Source organism: Chelon labrosus, assembly GCF_963514085.1.
Source record: "Chelon labrosus genome assembly, chromosome: 13".
NCBI classification, from domain to species: domain Eukaryota; kingdom Metazoa; phylum Chordata; class Actinopteri; order Mugiliformes; family Mugilidae; genus Chelon; species Chelon labrosus.
In genome coordinates, this window is record NC_140346.1 from 15,233,021 (window position 1) to 15,251,649 (window position 18,629).

General features: G+C 42.5%; 1 protein-coding gene across 1 annotated transcript; it reads left to right on the forward strand.

Moving 5' to 3' along the window:
• Positions 1-661: 661 nt before the first annotated feature.
• Positions 662-14,609, forward strand: abhd15a (abhydrolase domain containing 15a). Its single transcript, XM_084558717.1, has 3 exons — positions 662-1,580; positions 9,213-9,565; positions 10,587-14,609. The coding sequence occupies exons 1-3, from the start codon at positions 1,032-1,034 to the stop codon at positions 11,245-11,247; spliced, it is 1,563 nt and encodes a 520-aa protein (XP_084414843.1). The 5' UTR covers positions 662-1,031; the 3' UTR covers positions 11,248-14,609.
• Positions 14,610-18,629: the final 4,020 nt, after the last annotated feature.

An 18,629-nucleotide genomic window follows, 5' to 3' on the forward strand; every position in this document is an offset into this window, starting at 1 on the left:
ATGAGGAGAAGGGGCGCTAAAATAGCAGAGGGGATGTAATCGCATTACATAGATGTTATTACATCTGAATGAAACTGGATGTCTGCAGCCCTCCACTGAGCATCAGGATCTGCATGTCTTCAGAACCATGGTCTACTTTCACCCTTTGCTTCAACTAGAAGTTAAAAGCTGTGAGCGCAAACTGAAGTTGTTCCACGGCAGTAGCCTGCTCGACAGGTTACAGTATTTGCATGAAAAACAAATCCCTTATTAATTTTGTCCTCTCTCTCTCAAGTGCAAGGTCACAGTGGGCTTACGCTGCCAAATTCATTTAGAAGGAATTCACTAAAATCTGGTAATGACCGTGCGCAGTGCACTTCCAGTAACAAGTCAGTCTGTCTTGTCTCATGCGCGTATGTGAGTTTAACAGGAACGAGATGTATTTTTTCACGTATTCTTTCCCTGAGGGTGTTGGAGAGGAAGTCGCACAGCGGTGCACCTGCTTGCACTGGGTTACTGGAAATAATTTAGCGGGAAGGCTACAGCATAGATCATCAAGTGTTCTGAGTACCTGCTCACTCGGAGGTGGGCAGGATGATGGGAGGCGTTTCCAACATTAGCTGCGCGCTGCTTACGCTCACTGACAATTTCTCGCGCTCCCAGCTGTTGGGTGGAAGCACCGGCGAGCGTCTGAGCGCAGTCTTGGTGGTGACTGTAGTAGTCGTGCCAAAACGTGAATAGAATCGTGTCGTATATTATGAAGTAACCTCGGAAAGGAGAACGAGAAGGCGGATCTGGAAGGAGCTGGAACAAACTATGCGTAACCGAGACCTCGCGCCTGCGGACGTATGCGCTTTGGCACCACAGGGAAGCACCAAGATTCACTGACGAGCTGAGGAACCGATTTTGGCGAAAACAGCAACGTGTAAGAGTGACCATGTGCCCACGAACTGGCTTCCATAATGTAAATATACAAGTGTCAACTTCAGCTGCAGAATAAGGTGTGGAAAGTGTTCTTGTTGTGCCCATTTTGATCCCTCCCGACCGTGCCAATGCTGGGATGGCTTGTGGCTTTGTGCGTTGTGACCCTGGTGGTCTTAATTTGGCCAGGCTCCAAATATTTCGGTACCGACCGCCAGACGGATGCTCTGCTTCGGGGACTGGGAATTTCACAGCAGACAGCGAAAGACAAAACCGGGAGGTGCGTCTCAGACCGCGAGGGGGGCGACGGTGCCCAGGCCACCCGTGTGGATGCCTTAAGCGACGAGAAAGCTCGCACCGTGGCTCTGATATGCAAACCATCCGCGCTGGCCAACTATCTCCTGAAACACTGTAGGACTTTCAGTAACTACTCGCCGTGTGTCGGCTGGACGTGGCGGGCCAGCGCCTTTCTCCAGAGCGTGTACGAGGCGTGCTGGCCGTACCAAAGCCCGGTTCAGTTTGTGCGGGACAACCTGCAGCTCAGCGACGATGGGCTGGTGGCCCTGGACTGGGCAGTGCCATCCTACCAGAAGCGACGCAGGACTTCAAGTCACTCAACCAGTCCGATTCTTCTCATCATCCCGAACTCTTTTGGGAAGATCACTAGAAATGTGTTAAAGGTAATCCTTGCGTTCTTGGCTTGTGTTACAGACTTCAAAATGACCATAATAACGAATAGGGTAATCATATTCATGCAGACACTAAACAACAAGTCAATGAGCAAAGCCACACACACACAAAAAAAATGTTGATAGCTCACTGCTTAACAATTTTCTTCTTTATACTACAAAATAGATACATTTCTAATATCTCACAGACTTGATAACCTATAAAATGCTGACAATAGCAATTTCCGTATTGTCTGCAGACAGGTACAGTTCTGAACACATATTTACAGAAAGGCTTTTACATCCATTTCACAAACAAAGGTCAGCGTGCCCTCAGGAGACTCACTATAATTTGTTTTAAGATGAGTCAACATGATGAAAATGACAGAGGCTGCGTGTCTTTATTATTTATTACAGAGTAGCAGATCAATGCTTTGTGAAATTTAATGCGTCTGTTTTCATAGCTGAGATGAATCAAATCCCTTTCAAAACATGTAACACATAGATTTAACACATGCACAAAAAACATTATATTTGCCCAAAGTATTACTTACAGTCTAAAGAAAAATGCTTCAGTAAACCAAAGGAGACGCACGGAGTTGCCAGTGCAAATTTACCAAGGCCATTTGGGCACAAAAGGCAGTCAGCTCAGCTCGGTCTCAAAAAAAGAGAGGAGCAGTAAAAAAGAAAAAAAAGAGCAGATGCACGAGCGGCACAGGTCTTTCAACTGCTCTTTCAATACACTGATTGAGGTAATTGAGTGAGGGATTACAAAGCATCGCTTGACTTGTGGAGCTCGGGGAAGTGCAGCGCACTGCTCTTGCTCTGCCTGAATGCCTATTTGCTCTTTCACCATTCAGGGCGCCTGGCATCATGCTTCATTTCATACCGCTAGCTCTGTGTGCAGATCCGTCGCAGTCTTACTTTCAGACCCATGTCGGAAATAACAACTCTGCAAGGCTGCTCGAACAAAAACCAAATGAGTGTGTCATTAAACTGGAGTGAACAACTTCTTGTTCTGTTGATCTGAATAAAAACATAGAAAGTGCAGAGGATGAGAGACGAGACGAGAAGAGGTACTCAAAGTGAAACAAAAATAGAATGAAACCTTTTGATGGTGGAGAGATGAAAAGTAACATTCAGACCGATCTGTGCCTCTTTCTGCGGAGAGGACTCGTGATGCTGTCAGCCAGCTACGCTTGGGGAGGGCTGGCAGCTGAGGCACCACAAGGGATATACACCAATTAAGATTTCTTCTGTCACTGGTGAGACTCACTGCGCGTAAACCAGTCACAGTGCGTGCGCGAGAGAGGGAGATAAAAAGAGCTCGTGTGTGCGTGGGCATACACATATCCACATTTCTGTATCTGTGACACAGGGCAGAAACAGCAAGGGAAATTTAGATTCTTTTTCTTTTGTATCTGCAGGATTGTGGTCCTCCCAGTCTCCTTCTATTTACCAAAGCCCATTTTAGAAATGTATGAATGAGGCATCTCCCTTTTAATTATTCATACTTTTATCTTAAATTTGCCGGATGCTGCCTTGTTCAAAACAGCAAAACCAGACAAAACCTGCTGTGTCTGGCATTGTCTATACCCATTTACATAATGATATACACATTGGATATTCATATTCAGGTCAGAGTTGGAAATGGGTTCATCCCAAAAGATGCCGGATTCATTCATTAAAGTGACAAAGGGCCTCCAGTTTATTCTCTTTGGCGACCTCTGTGGCGATAAGCAGTAATTGCAGGTGTGTTTTTGAACCTCACTTCCCATCGATCCAAACAGTGTGGCTTCTGGCTGTGTGTGTCTTCACCAGTCTTTTGGCGGGTTAGCACCTGAGCACAGCCTCCACAACAGTAGTATAATAGTCATCAGCCTTTTCTGTGTTTGTTCAGCCGTAGTAATGTTTACTTGTCACTCGAGCAGAGGGGAGAAAAAAAAAAAAAAAAACAGTACGCTGCTTCACACACAGGTGAATGGAAGAGTGAATCTGTTGCATTAGTCCCGCTTACCCTTTCTGGCTGACAGATGAGTGCTGGGTGATGGAACAAACGTCATTAACTCTGCACGGCTTGTGATTTTTGCAACGGGGTGTCACCACAGACACCCAGTTCACAGTATTGTACAGTCTGTGCAAGAACTTGGGTCATCGGCTCATTGTGATACTCTGTCATCTTTTTTCTGTTTCTGCATTTTTTTTTTTTATCTCTGTCTCCGGCAGTAACGCAGGAATGAAAAGCAAAAGAGACACATTGGGATTTACTGTTTGGCCTGCAGCGGAGATATCTTGGAGTCTCGTCGTAGCCTTGGGGAACTTAATTTGCCAGGTCATAAAATAACCTGTCTTCAGATAGAGCTTGTGAGCTTGTGTGTTATGACGTGGCAAAATTTCCACTAACAAGGTGGATACCACGGGAGCGGGCCTCTTTTCTTGAACACGGTAAACACGACCCCGTTTGAAGGCAGCAGAAAGTTGCTGCCTTCAAACGGGGTCGTGATTTCACAACCTGTGAAATCATTCTGGTTTTGTTTTGGTTTTTTTTGTTAAGCTAAGCGGACCAGGTGCTGCAGCAGCTTTTGGGCCGCGAAGAGCATCAACCATCTTGTAGCCTTTGGCAAGAAAGCAAAGGAGCATATTTTACCCAAAGTGTCAAACTCGACATAGGAATTATATCTCCTCATCAATCTATTTTCATCTTCAGCTTCAAAGAGGCGTTTATTTGTCTGAAATAAAAGGCTTGTATGGACTTGTAGGAATGAGCAAAATACTCCCTGTTTGAAGCCATATGTTCAGAAGCCATAAATATTTCTGGAAGCAGACGTTGCAGCCACCTCTCCTCATATGATTAACACCCATCGCATTTTCCTGACAGAGCAGATAGATTTGTGAGCAGCTTTACCATAATTCCCTGACCTAGTTACAGTGAGTTCAACGTTTTATTCAGAGTGCATTCATTCCTTTAAATTATTCCGTGTGGTGGCTGTCATAACATGGCCATTATGGGTAATTTACCTTTCAACAGTTAAATAGTCATTGTTCAGATCATTTAATTTCCTCTTTAGTGCTGAAGAGAGCAGCTTTAGGGAATAGCACCCGCACAGTGTAAGTGGGAAAATGTTACCATTAACAGTCATGCTTATATGTGGGGGATGTAATAGTAGCAGAAAAAAACAGGAGCATTCAGCTTTGGAAATGTCAGGCATAACATTATGACCACTGACAGGAGAAGTGAAAAACATTGAGCGTCTTGTGACAATTCAATGTTCTGCTGGGAAACTTTTGGAACTGGCATTCTTGTGGATGTTACTTAGACATGTAGCACCCACCTAGACCAGACCAGGCACCCCCACCCCATAGCAATGACACTCCTCCACAAAAAAAACAAAAAAAAAAAAACATGAAAAACAGCACAAGGTGTTGACATGACCTCCAAATTCATTAGATCCCAAACTGATCAAGTATCTGTGGGATGATGCACAGAGGCCCCTCCCCTCAACCCATAGGACCCAAAGCCCCCCACTATCAACATCCTGTTGCCAGACACCACAGGACACCCTCAGAAGGTCCATGTCCATTCTCTGATGAGTCACAACTCTTTTTGAAGCACAACGGAGACCTACACAATATTAGGAAGGTGGTCATAATGTTATCCCTGATCAGGCATAAGCAGCAGTACAAGACACGTAACATTTTCTTTCACCTGAAAAAAAGCAAATGGGATTTGCGTTTTCTATCCCCACATTTCACAGTTTAATGTCGACACTGTGTTTTTGGGGGTTGGCTGCCCGTTGTGAAACAGAACCATGAGTTGATTTCGAGGTTTAGCTTGAAGGTGTTTGCATACATATTGGGTGAGCAGTGTGGGAAGTACAGCTCCTAATTATGCTGCAAAAACTGTTGAGGGTGTGAACTGGGCACAAGGGATACAGTGGAACATTTCCACATAAATTTGCACACACCAGGAACAGAACCTCGTCCTAGTTTGAATACTACTTTGAACTACACACAAGGATTTCAAAGCATTTCTGCCTATGACTCAGGGGAGATTCATGCAACAGGTAAGTAATAGATAGTCACTGGACAGAAACCCCCAGTATTGTGTTTTAAGACCAATGCAACAAATTTCTTCTTGTAGAAAGGGAGCTGGTTAAAAGAATTAGTGCACTTCAACTCTCAATATTTTTACTGTAGTCTAATTTTGAATTATTCATAGCTAATTTTCCCTGTGATGCTTAACACTTTGTAGACGCTTTGCCTCTGTAAAGCTTCGCAACACTGTGGCACTTTTTTTTTTTTTTTTTTTAACTCATCACTTGTGCAGTGCTGCATGTAGGATGGATGGAGAGAACACAGGGTTTTCTGTCTCTGCTGTTTATCTGCTTGCAATCTAAGAGAGCAAAGAAGAAGCACTCTGTTCGGCCGGCTATATTTAGGATTTATGCAAAACTGCCAACCAATTAACTGTAACAGGATCACTGCCATGGGATTCATTACATAACGAGCGCAGAAACTTTTAGTCTAGATTTTAATCATGAGTTTGAAAGTCATCAGATGTCTCGCTCAGTTCATCAGCGGAGCACGGAAATGAACAGAGACCGCTGCGTAAAGCTGGCATGGCATCATGTTGCAGGACGCATTTAAACATCAAATCACTCCACTTATAGTCACTTACTTCTCAGATTATCACTATTTGGGCAAGATATTGACCTGAAACGAGTAGAACTTTATTCAAAAACTGTTATTAATTTGATAACTTGACTGGACATGGAGAAAACTGCGGACGTTTTAACACTAAAGGTGGTCTCGCAGAAGTAATTTGCATTATTCTGTATGATCTGAAGGGGATATTGTTGCTCTTTAGAAGTCCTCCAGTATTAATGTACCGGTATCTGTCAGAGGGTGCTGCCCAGTGTGTGCTCTCCCTCCAGAAGGAATTTGTCACTCCGCTGACAGTTTATCATCTCTGGAAGAAAACTGTGGTTCATTATTTATTTTTCTCTTTTGTTTTTGGCTCTGTCTGCAACGAATCCCAAACAAAACCAAATGCGTACTGTCAGCGTTCATGTATCGGTACAGGTTTAATGCATGCGAATTAATCCAAGACAAAGAGAGTTTTTGTTAGCCTATGAATTAGGAAAATCTATAATTGTGAATGGAGCTCTGTTCTGAGGGAGTTTGGTTGCAAAAGCAAAATCTGATTTGATCAAGAGTCATTGCGCGGCGACGAAGTTACAGGGGCGACACTGCTACCTAAATTTGTTTAAGAATATAATTCCTCCCTGTCACTAAGTGTGCCTGTGTAACCGTTGGTGGGTTGCACCATCTGATGCTAGTCTGATTAATACCTCAGCGCGCACACATAATCAGGACAAAATGATTTCACACATGCTTCTCCCACTTCAATCTCAGCCACAGGTCTCATCGCTCGGGCCCATCTCTCATTTGAAACTGTAAAGCATCTAACCGCGTGCCTCAATATTGGTGGGAATTAAGCTGAACTCTGAGGTGATTCGCACTCAGATGAAAATGTTCCTTTCCTCCTCTCATGTGCTCTCCTCTCGAATCACAATCATTTGCAGGGCACTGGAACGATTTGAAGAGGCTAATGAATGAGTAAATGAATGATGGCTCGTGGCGTGTATTAGCACAGCACTTTCCTGACACTCTCTAGTCCTGTGTCTGGCAGAGAAAATCCTCTTGACGACCTGAGAGTGGCAAAAAAAGAAAAAAGAATTGCTTCCGCAGTATTTCTCAGCTGCTAAATATTGAACACAGCAGTCCAGTGGGATGTTTGCGGATTTAAAAGTAAATGTATCTGATTTCAAATCAGACACACCACATATGAGTGGATTCTTATTGCGTGTTGAAATGAGGTGAGGTGCCCCATCACCTTGAAAAGAAGCAAGACAAATCTTTCCAGCAACTGTAATGGGTAATTAATTCTAGTGATAGAGACTAGACTGGAGTAATCTCTCATTTGCACTCTCTTGCTACAGTGAGAGCTTTCCAATGTAATTTATTCATTTACTTATCATTTCTGGCAGCTTTCCCAGAGTTAAATTACACACATATATATATATATATATATATATATATATATAGCGAGAGGGAGAGAGAGAGAGAGAGAGAGAAAGAGGGAGTTTTACAATTCTTTTTACGTTTTACTTACATTATTTGCCATCACTAGCATAAAGCCAGCATTTTCTTTTTTACAGAAACACCAGCAGAGCTGCTATTAGATGTAGAGAGCCAGCTCCTTGAAAGCCCTAAAAGCCAAAAAATATGACGTCTTATAGTGTGATTAAGCCCAGTTTCAAAGATGAAAAAGCTCTTCAGTGACCAACAGAGCATTATCACTGATACCTTCTGCATTACTATTCAGTTGTGTTGTTTTCCACACAGTAGTTCATAAACATTAAGGATCTGTCATTATCCTTACATGACATTTAAACTGTAGTAAAATGTTATATTGTGCTGAATTAAGCCTGAAATCAATTTTTGTTTGTAAAACTAAATTGACTTAACAATGAAATAAGGAAAATACATAACTTCTCATGGAATTTCAGCAATAATACAGTAGCGAGTAGTAAGTAGTGACGTTTTTTTTTTCATTTCAGTGCAGCTGACTGAAAGGGAACTCTTCCTTCCAGAGACATGAGATCACAGGTTTCCATACTTTCAGCTCTCCTCTGCCAATCTCCTTTCAGCTCAGTCCAGTTGAAGGACAGACACATAGTGCAGGCTTAGTTTTTCTGGGCAAGCTGAGCCGTCTGTGGGCCTATGCATGAATATATTCTCAGCGGGGACTGTGCATATTGTGGGCCTTTACGAAGGGTCTGAGAAATGCCTAAAATCCTTGGGCATTATCAAACTGACGGTCAGACGTCATCATCTTGGCTCATCATAACATGTTGCTACAGTCGAGATGAGCTTTTCTTGTATCTGTTCCTGCAAAAACAAGCAAGTAGACACTTGTGAGAGGAGAACTGGATGGTAACAAGAACAAGGAATGCTTTGTTGCCTGTGCTTTTCCATTTATCTTTCAGGCTACATTGTAACGACACAGAACACATACTGCAACCCAGAAGAGACAATTCTGTTTTGATGTAATCAGAAATAGATAAAAGCGCATGAGACCCCAGTATCAATTGATATGGTTTGACAAAATGTCTTCTGTGTTCTTTCACAGGGTGTTCATGGTGTGGACGGTTAAACCTATTCTGTAGTGTCTGTAGTGCACTTTAAACATGGTTAAACCGCGGAGCAAATAGGAGCAACACTAAATCTCCTAGTTTTATTGCTTTCTCACTTACCCCAGCAACTGGTCATTTCTTTTTCCATACAATAAAAAGTAGTACCATGAATGTTTAGGTATTACAACTGTGAAGACATTTACTGGAACAAAATGTTCTAAAAGGAGGCATTGTTTAGCTTACCACCAAGAGAACAGACCGCTCTAACCCAACCACATGGCCTATTTAGAAAGACACCAAGAGGATTGCTTTATTTCAGTATAGCATGGCCAAACTATATTATACTATATTAACTATGAACCTTTTTATGACCTAATTTTTTCCACTCTCTCAGACACACGGCCATTGTTTTTTTTTTATTGATTTCTACTTCCTCTCTGTGCAGCTGTGTGAAACCGCACTGTCCCATGGCTACCTTCCAGCGGTTTTCAACCGGCGCAGCCACAACGGCACCCCTCTTACCACCCTCAAACTGCAGCAGTTCGGCGACCCTGCAGATCTCCGCGAGGCCGTGCGCTACATTCGCTACCGGCAGCCTGCAGGGCGACTGTATGCAGTGAGCGAGAGCTCAGGATCGGGCCTTCTGCTCTCTTACCTGGGGGAGTGCGGGTCTTCGAGTTACGTGACGGCGGCCGTCTGCCTGTCACCCGTGTTCCGCTGCCAGAGCTGGTTTGAGAATGGGCTGTGTCGGCCCCTGGAGTGGGCATTGGTGCTGTACCAGAAGATATGTCTCAGCAGGTATGGAAAGAGAATAACCAGAGGAAAACATTCTGGCATGATGCAATAAGCTGATGTAAGAGCAATGGGGAAAATAGTTTAAAAAAAAAAAAATGCTCATCACTGCAGCAAAGGCATAAAGAGTTAGTGGTCAGAGGATAAGACAGAAGTTGTAAATATGTCAGCCATTGTGCCAGTTGGCAAAACACTGAGTGCACCTGAAATGTCAGCCAAAATCCTGCCATACACAAACACAATGAAGAGTTCAAAGTAAACCAGAAAGATTACCTTGATCAACTGGCTGCTCATGTTTCTTGTCCCATCTGATTTCTTTTTAGTGATATTACCTCATTCCCAGATGTCAACAGTTGACTTAGGTATTCACTAACAGGAACAAATGTCCAGAACTACAAAAATAATGTTGTATGGAAGTGGAATACTTAAATACACTTGGCAACCTGCAAAGATTACATTTTGATTGGTCTACATTAGATTTCTAGATGCAGATAAGCATACTGTATGTATAAAGTAAATCTCTTTTGTTTTTGGAAACATGCCACAGTAGTTAAAGTAAGTACAGGCAGATCGAAAGACAGAAATAAATAAATATGTACCTCTTTCCCTTCAGTACTGCAGAAGATGGTTAGAGAAAATTGCCTCATGAGGCCAAATCACACTTTAACAAGAAAAATTAAGAATTTTCTGTGAGCCAAAAGGGAGACGCTGTAAAAACGGGAATGTTAAGACAACCAGATGCAGGTACTCAGAAACCATTTATTTGGAAGGGCACAGATAATTAGGGAAACAATCAAGCCACTGTAGCAACAGGTGGCCTGTTCATTGCCAAGTCATTGATTCTGAGAGACATCGTGACCCACGTAAAGTTTCTCAAATAAAGGCCATTAAAGAATATGAGACCCATGCAGCTTTTCAAAATGGATTTACTGTTTATTTGTCTCTCTTTATGTGTGTGTGTGTGTGTGTGTGTGTGTGTGTGTGTGTGTGTGTGTGTGTCCTGTTTTGTGCATGTGTGTGGGCGCAGGTACAGGACAGCGCTGGGTGACACAATACACACAGACACTCTGTTTTCTAGCTGTTCCTTGCGTGGCCTTGAGGAGGCGCTGTTCTGTCAGACTGGACACACGGGCTCCACACCACCAGCGCCAACTGGGACCATCAGTAGCAGCAGCTGTCCATGTGCCTGGGACGCTTACTGGGAGCGTAACGAACCCTTACGAGATGTGGATGAGGTGGCTATTCCTGTTCTGAGCGTGTGCGCTCAGGATGACCCTGTGCGCGGCGACACCCAATCCACGATACCCTTGGAACTCTTTGAGACAAACCCTCATTTTTTCCTCCTCCTAACTGACCGTGGAGGTCACTGTGGTTTCTCCACCCAGTCTGGGGGCAGCACTGCCGGTGCGCCGGGTGCAGTCGGTTCTGCGGCCGTACCCAACAGCGGGATGGAGAGTTGTGGGACCAACTGGAGCCACAGAGCTCTGCTGGAATTCTTCAGGGCGACCACAGACTTCTTCAATGCGGAGGAGAGATCAAAGCAGCTCGCAGCGAGGAGGCGGGGGCTGGGGGGAGTTGTAGGAGGAAGGGTTTTCCGCAACCGCAGTGTCAGTACATGTAAACGTGTGCCAGCGTGTTCCCATAATATCCACGCCATTTACAATTGGCAGAGGTCCTACACACGATGAGGGAGCTTATAGGAAGTTAAATGTACCCTGTGGAGTTTATTCACCAGAACACACCTGAGATTTAATGAAAGTGATGAATACACTTCCTCATGAAACAAATAAGATTTTTAAAGTTTTTTTGGAATCCTGCATCGTTTACGTCCATGTTTACTAAAAAGTAGGTTTCTTATTTCACTCATGCATTACTGTGTTTTTCGATGTATTACAACAAGCTGTGCTTCAGTGGAATGGTATAGCATTGGTATAAATGTATTGTGCCACCTGTATGCACGTGTTTATGCATGTATATCGTCATGTGGCTGCACAGTACAAACACAGTAATACAACTCTACCAGCACTACTTTCAGTCAAAAACTCCACAGGGCACAATTAGCGACCAACACTGGAGCTTTCTGATATGTTTTGGGTTTTGGATGTGATGGAGTCACACTCGGCTAGAAAGTGTTACACCATGACTAGAAAAGTGCTATGTGTTATTTTCAAACCAATCAACCACTAAGACAGAAAAAGAATGACTTGCATGCAGTTGTTATGGTTAGTGGGTGAAAAGTTGACACTAAACTCTTAAGATGAGTGTCTATATATTTTTCTACAGACCAGCGTAAGTCCTTTCAGTGCCAGCTCTCACAGTTTTTTGAACACACACACAGTACATTTACTAATTCAGTTCCTTCTCCTTACATTTACACAGTTTGCCACGTTTTTTTAACCATATTTGCTTGGTTTGCAAACAACAACTACCCTGTCATTTGGGATATTTGAAACCTTGATGCTTGTCGTACCGTTATTTTACAAATTTATTGGGGAGTAGGTATTGTATCATTTGGGCATAGAAATAAAAAATATCCAGACAAATTTCTAATTAATTTGAGCTAAAGATAATTTAATGTTTGCTTCTGTGTAGGGAAATGTCCTGTGATGCAAACTAAGTAGGAGAACTTATGGCGATAACCTGAGAGCTTGCAGAGGAAACTCGGTGTCATGATTTTATGATATTTTAATGAACTACACAGCACGGCCGGAAGCATTTTGCGAGTTTTCCTGTCTCATCATTTAAAATCTGCGCTCCATATTTTCTTTTCCCTGGCTGCTCGGGATGTGCAGGTAATGATGCCTCTGGTTTCACTCACACTGAGACGGAGAAAAAAAGACGTCTTTTTCGATTCATGTTTCACATGTTATTTGGATTCATTTTTGTGCATTAACAAAATAAATTATTCTGTTGTTTAACAAAATATTCCGCATATTGAATGTGTCATATTAAAAGTACAACAGAACTTTTTCAAGGCAGCTATTTTGACAAAGGCGTAATTACTAACATTGATCCTTCTCCTCTATTTAAATGAGCCAGGTCCGGGGTTTGGGAGTGTGCATGTTGACTCACTGGAGAGACGTCCCGGGATGCACGCTGCCTTCAAAATCAACTTGTGAGCTTGTGGTTTCGACATGGAAAGTCATGTACACAAGATGCTCGGTGTTCAAATGGTAACGTAAGTCGTGAGAACACCACTGCGACACATTAACTCAACACCTCTTTCAATTTTGATCAGTAAACGCGTCACAACTAGAGTACTCAGACCTTATTTAACAATTCCACTTACGAGGCTGGGACTGTCACAAGATGGGGGCAGTCACATGGACTTCGATTGTGAACACAGTCAACACAGCCAGTGGCGTACCTTGCTTCAGGAGAGCCCCAGGCAAAGGCATACATGTACTTCTTCTGTCGTGAAAAAGGGTGCACTATCAGGACAGGGAAACCAAGCAATTGTTTGGGGTCGTGTGAAAAAAATGAGAAAGGGGCCCCGAGGTGCCTACCCATAAATTCCCTAAACCTATGAAGACCTTTAAGTGCATCTACAGTTCTCCACAATCCTCCTTTCTATCTAACCTATGACAGATTTTGCCAGTTTGAACAGGGGTGTTAGCACAAGTATGTCTTTAGCCCTATTTGCACAGGATTAGTATTACCTGGGATGTCATTTAGAAAGTGTAATTTAGAAATTACACCCCTGCGTCTGTGTTTTGTGTGGCGTATTCAAACAGGATAAGCAAGCTCTTGTTTGACTCAGCTTTACTGACATGATCCCTGGTTATGTCTCTGCTACTCTCCGCTTCACTCCACTACATGTCAGAGGACATTTTATACCTCTACACTTTTTGACAGCTCCAGTTACTTTGCAGATTCGGATCAATAATAAAGATTGATTTTTAATAATAAAACATGATGTGATGGGACTGTATTGATCCCGGGGGAGAATGACAAACTACCTGGCAGTATTTAAATCAGCTCCACCTTTACTGATGTGATGAACACATTAATGCATCACCAAATAAAATCCGACACATCAAAATCTGCTGCCGCGCATGTCTTGGATATCATCATCCTTCGGGATTTCATTCTTCTGATGGTTGTGAGTTTTTTTTTTCTGCGAATGGGTCTGCATGCTACGCAGCGACATCTTGACCATGCACCCATACAGCAGTACAGACTTTGATTTATGGCCGATTTGCACGGGATTAAGATCACAGATGACCTCTCCAATTATTGCAAATTAATGAAGGTCCCTGGGTAATTCTGTAATATGTCATTAGCTCGCCACCATGTGACTTCCAGATGGAGACAACTGCCTGGCAGTGGTGGTATAACAACATTTTGTGTCCACTAAAACTTCCCATGTCTAATTCACATGCTCACAAATACTGTCTGAATGCAGCGTAAGACATTTTTCATTGCAACAAAAGAGCAAGTAGAATCTTACACCCTTGTTATCCACTTGCACATTGCCCCTGGAAAAAGACCTATTCCCACGGGACTAGTTTCACAATGAGAACTCTGCACAACTAAAATTACAATACGTTAACTTAACTCAAATCTACAGCCTCCTTTTTCTGGAGACTTTGTTAAACACTTGAGCAACTCCACATGAAATTGACTGCAATTACCACAAGAGGTGGGTGGCAGTTCGTATGGTATTATTCTTGCGATCCCAGTTCAGATCCAGGTCAATTACGATGCAGCGATATGTCTGAAATGACTGGCGTTCAAGTGATAATATCATCTGTAAGCTGTGAGACCGTTTCTGGTCAGCAGTTGTCTCCATCTAGAAGTCAAGTACGCTAAGGATTTGGGAAGCTAAAGTGCAGATGCTGTAATGTAAGGAATGACATATGGCTGCAGGCACTGTCAGCATTTTCTTCAGACGTACTGTCAAAGAAAAACACCATATGAACAAATAACCAGATTTACTAAATCACCAAAAAATCATCTTACACATTTCTGAAAACGTCCAATTTTGAAGTCAGGAATACCACAGGAGGTAGAGTTCATGTGCACCCTTTTTGTGGAACAATAAGCTCCATATAGAAACCAAGATGACAGACAGGGTATATACTGTACATCCTGTACTGTATATTCCTCTGTAATATGTCCTGAAAAATAACATTCAGTTTGTTATTCTTTCACAATTGGTAACTAATACCAATGTGTATAAGAATATATCTTGTTCTATATTAGAGATAAGACCACGTCTGTCTTATCTAACCCCCTGTCAGTCAGTTCCCACAGACACTCCCGGCTATAGCACAGCTCCATGCAGAGAGAGAGAGCGGGAGAGAGTGTGTGTGTGTTTGTGTGACATTCGCTGTGTTTATCCGCCCACTGAGCCTCATCCACTCAGACAGCTGGAACACAGCAGTGTACACACAGACACACACGAAATGTGTGCCCGCAGACACAGTGTCAACACGAGCCCTTGCCGTCACACATAAACAGAGACACGCACACACAGATACCCGCATGCACAAACACACAGACATGCAAACAAGCTGTGACATAGAGGGTATTCTTCTACATGCTCATTAGCCACAGGAACATGTGCACGCTCGTATGAAACAAGAACTGCCTCATGCACACTGTTTACTGCACAGTGACTTGCGCATGTACATGACCACAATATTAAAACAGATGATGCTTCCATGAAAGTGGTGTGAAGTTCAGTAGGCAGTGTTGCCTTCGCTGCCATTGTCAGATCTGTAAGTGGAACACACCAAACACTGATAATGTGTGTGCGTTTAGCTGTAAATCATCAAGTAATTGTCAGTTTTGCAGCAGCGGAGGAAGGAGCAGATGTTTGTTATTCCCTCCAGTCCAGATGGGGCTGAACCAACATCGGTTTAGTCTTAAATTAATCCATTTAATTGACTCTCTCTGTCTCCAAGAACTATCAGAGTTAAAATCAGAAACCTTTCAAAACAGGAGACTAGAATTCATCTTCTCAGTGCATAGATCTGAAATCCTGTAGAAGCAAAATGCAAATTCATGTTTTTAGTGACCATGTACGAAATGCTGTTTCACTGGTTTTGTTTGCATCAGTTATTTATTTGTATTAATCCGTTGTGGTGCAGTTTACAGAGCATTTTTAAACATTAAATGTCAGTGCCTAATGCTTACTGTGCTGTTGACAAGTAAAGTTTATGCTGATCGTTGTCGCCCTTATCGTCCTTTCTCTGCGTAACGGTCATACAAACACATCAATGACACAGAGCACAGTTAATTATACTAGTTTAAGTGCAATTTGTGCAGAAAGTGTCAAATGATTGCTTTTCTAACGTTTTCTTTTTTCTTATAGTCCTCCTGTCAAGACATTTTGCTCAAGACTTGATGTTAAAATGATCACAGTAAACATTAACCTCTGATTGAAACTAAATCTGTGCTGCCTTGATTCTGAAAATGACTGTAGCCCGAACATGCTGAAAAAAATAATTGAGAGGGGTGCTGTGTAATAATGGGGAGGGGGTGGCTGCGCTCCATACAACCTTTTATTTAAAATTTATGACTAAAAGCAGGCACGGTTTCCTCGCAATAAACGCAGGCCTTTTATTGGCCTCCAGAAAATTAAGCCATTACAATTGAATTGCCCTTTCCCACTTTGCTTGTTCAATTCAGGCCCAATAGTCTGCCTCAGTGATCAGAGGAGGATTTAATTAAAGGGACTGATATTTAATCAACCAAGTACCTGACATTCTCGTTGCTTTGATTATGCTAAATCATAGTTGATGCACATGCTCACTTAGGGATTTGCTGAAGTGGGACAGCTAGGGAAAAAAAACATGTAGTATCATTTCTCAAATACACACTTTTTACTGGGTTGTAGTCTTTCAGTAATAACAAGTATAAATAAAAGCAATCCTTTGAGACCTTCTGCACTCTGTCTGTTAGCAGAGGCAGAGACTTTAAAATACTTTCCGCTGAGCAGCAGGGGAGGAGGTCACTGAGGACACTGATTGATCTGGACACTGTTATTCAGACATGACAGTACCGGGGCTTTCAGGATGTCAGGCACTTTTCCTAGAGAATTACTAACCATGAAAGCAACCAGACATGGTGGTAAAATTGGGCTTTTAGAGCAGCACTGCTCCCATAAACTGATATGTGTAACAACAAAGAAAACAGCAGTGTAACAACAAGTTGAGAGCAAGCGCTCAGTGGGATTACCACCTGAATTAAATGGCCTGGTAAATGAGAACGAGAGCATTATTTCAAATTGCGAAACTGCGTAATTTGCTGGTTTTGTTGTCAAACACAGTTCAAATATACCCAGGGGCACATATAACGTGCATTAGCGATAGATATTGCTGCCAGGTTGCTGATGTTTTACTTTATGACTGTCTACTTAATGTACTCTTACCCTATAAAGTCACCCTTTTGCAGTTATCTTTACCTTAAAAGAGAATACTGTCCTCATGTAAAGGTATTTGCTCATCAGCCGTCGCTTTGTAGCCGAAAGTGGTTCGCTAGTGGTCTTTCCAGGCTCTGGTTGAAGAGGTAATCCTTTTCTGTATTTCCAAACCCAAATGTTCCCCCAGGAACAAGCAGAACAAAGAAAAAAAAAAGAGAGCTAGCAGCGACAAGTCACCCACTTCCCTTTTAGATCAAACCTACACGCTATTGGTTAGCACCAAGAAACATCTCTTCATTCCGTCATCGCTTTCCATTTGAGAACAAAATACCATCCACTCTGCAGCTCCATCTGGGTTCAACGAGCTCTACGAAACCACAATCAGCGTGGTCTTGGAATTTAGTGGTTTAGAAATCAAACTTGTGATCAGTGTCCTTGTGGTAAACGTTTGGGGAAGTCTATTTGCGTCATATTTCAATCAGCTGTATCAGACACTCCCGTCGGTCACCCCAAAACTGAGATTAGTTTCATTCCACGGTTTTTTGTCTCCACATCACTGCTTTTCTCAGCCTCACAGTGACAAAAAGTATGTAGGAAATGTTTGGGTTACAGCCATGAAATAGTCCCCCAGGAAGCCAGGAAAAGTTTTTTACACTTTGCTTTTCAGATTTTTTTTTAATGACATAGAACAGCAAGTATAAGAAGATTTATGCCTCTCACGTGTGTGTAATCCAAATAGCAAGCCACAGTCAGGACACAGTTAGCTTAGCGTAGCATAAAGACTGGAAACATGGGGAAACAGCCTTGTACTGTTCGAAGGCAACATTTTCCCATCGGTACCATTAAAACCGATGGAAAAACTAATTATGTTACTATAGAGCAGTCTCCAGACTGGTTTACAGACATGTGAGAGGTATCAATCAAAAAAAAAAATTAAGCGTATTTCCCAAAATGCTAAACTAGCTATGATGTGCTTTTTCCTCTTGAAGACTTTTTGTATTGTTGACATATTGTGGGCTTTATACAGATTATCACTCAGGACCACTATGTCTCCAAAGAGAGTTTCTCAAACAACTGAGAAAAGAGTAAATCCATTATGAGAATGTCTCTAACACATACGGGAACCACCTCCCCAAATGATTTCTGGATTACTTTCCGTAAATGTTACCTTCACTCATGCAGTAGATCAGTCTTTTCCTTGTCTTCCACGGAAAATAACAGGGATGCTTGAGAGATATTTTAGCTTAAATCGTTGCGTTATCAGAGCCCCTTCTGAGCCAAGACAAGTAAACGTGACCAGCAGGCCAACGAAAATACAAAACAGATGTTCGGGTTCGGGTCGCTGACATTCTAATTGTACTCGGTTTGGACGGCGACCAGCAAGTGAGGCATAAGAGCATTTTGGTGTCTCTCTGTTGGCCATGCCTCTCTGTATGCATTAAAAGGAGTTATACTGTACACCAGCTATGTTTATAGTGGAGGAGTTCTGGTCTCCCTGGTGTTTACATGTGTGCACAAGTTAAATAAAACACCAGAGATAGTGAAGCAGAGTGACAAATATTAAGGTCTTTCCCTGCTTTGTTGCTAAGGTTTTCCTCTTTATTTCAGTTTCCAAAGGCTTATCACTGATTTCAGAATGAGAATCACAGTCAGAAAAGACGTTATTGCAAAGTATGTTTGGAACATTTACAGTGGGATGGT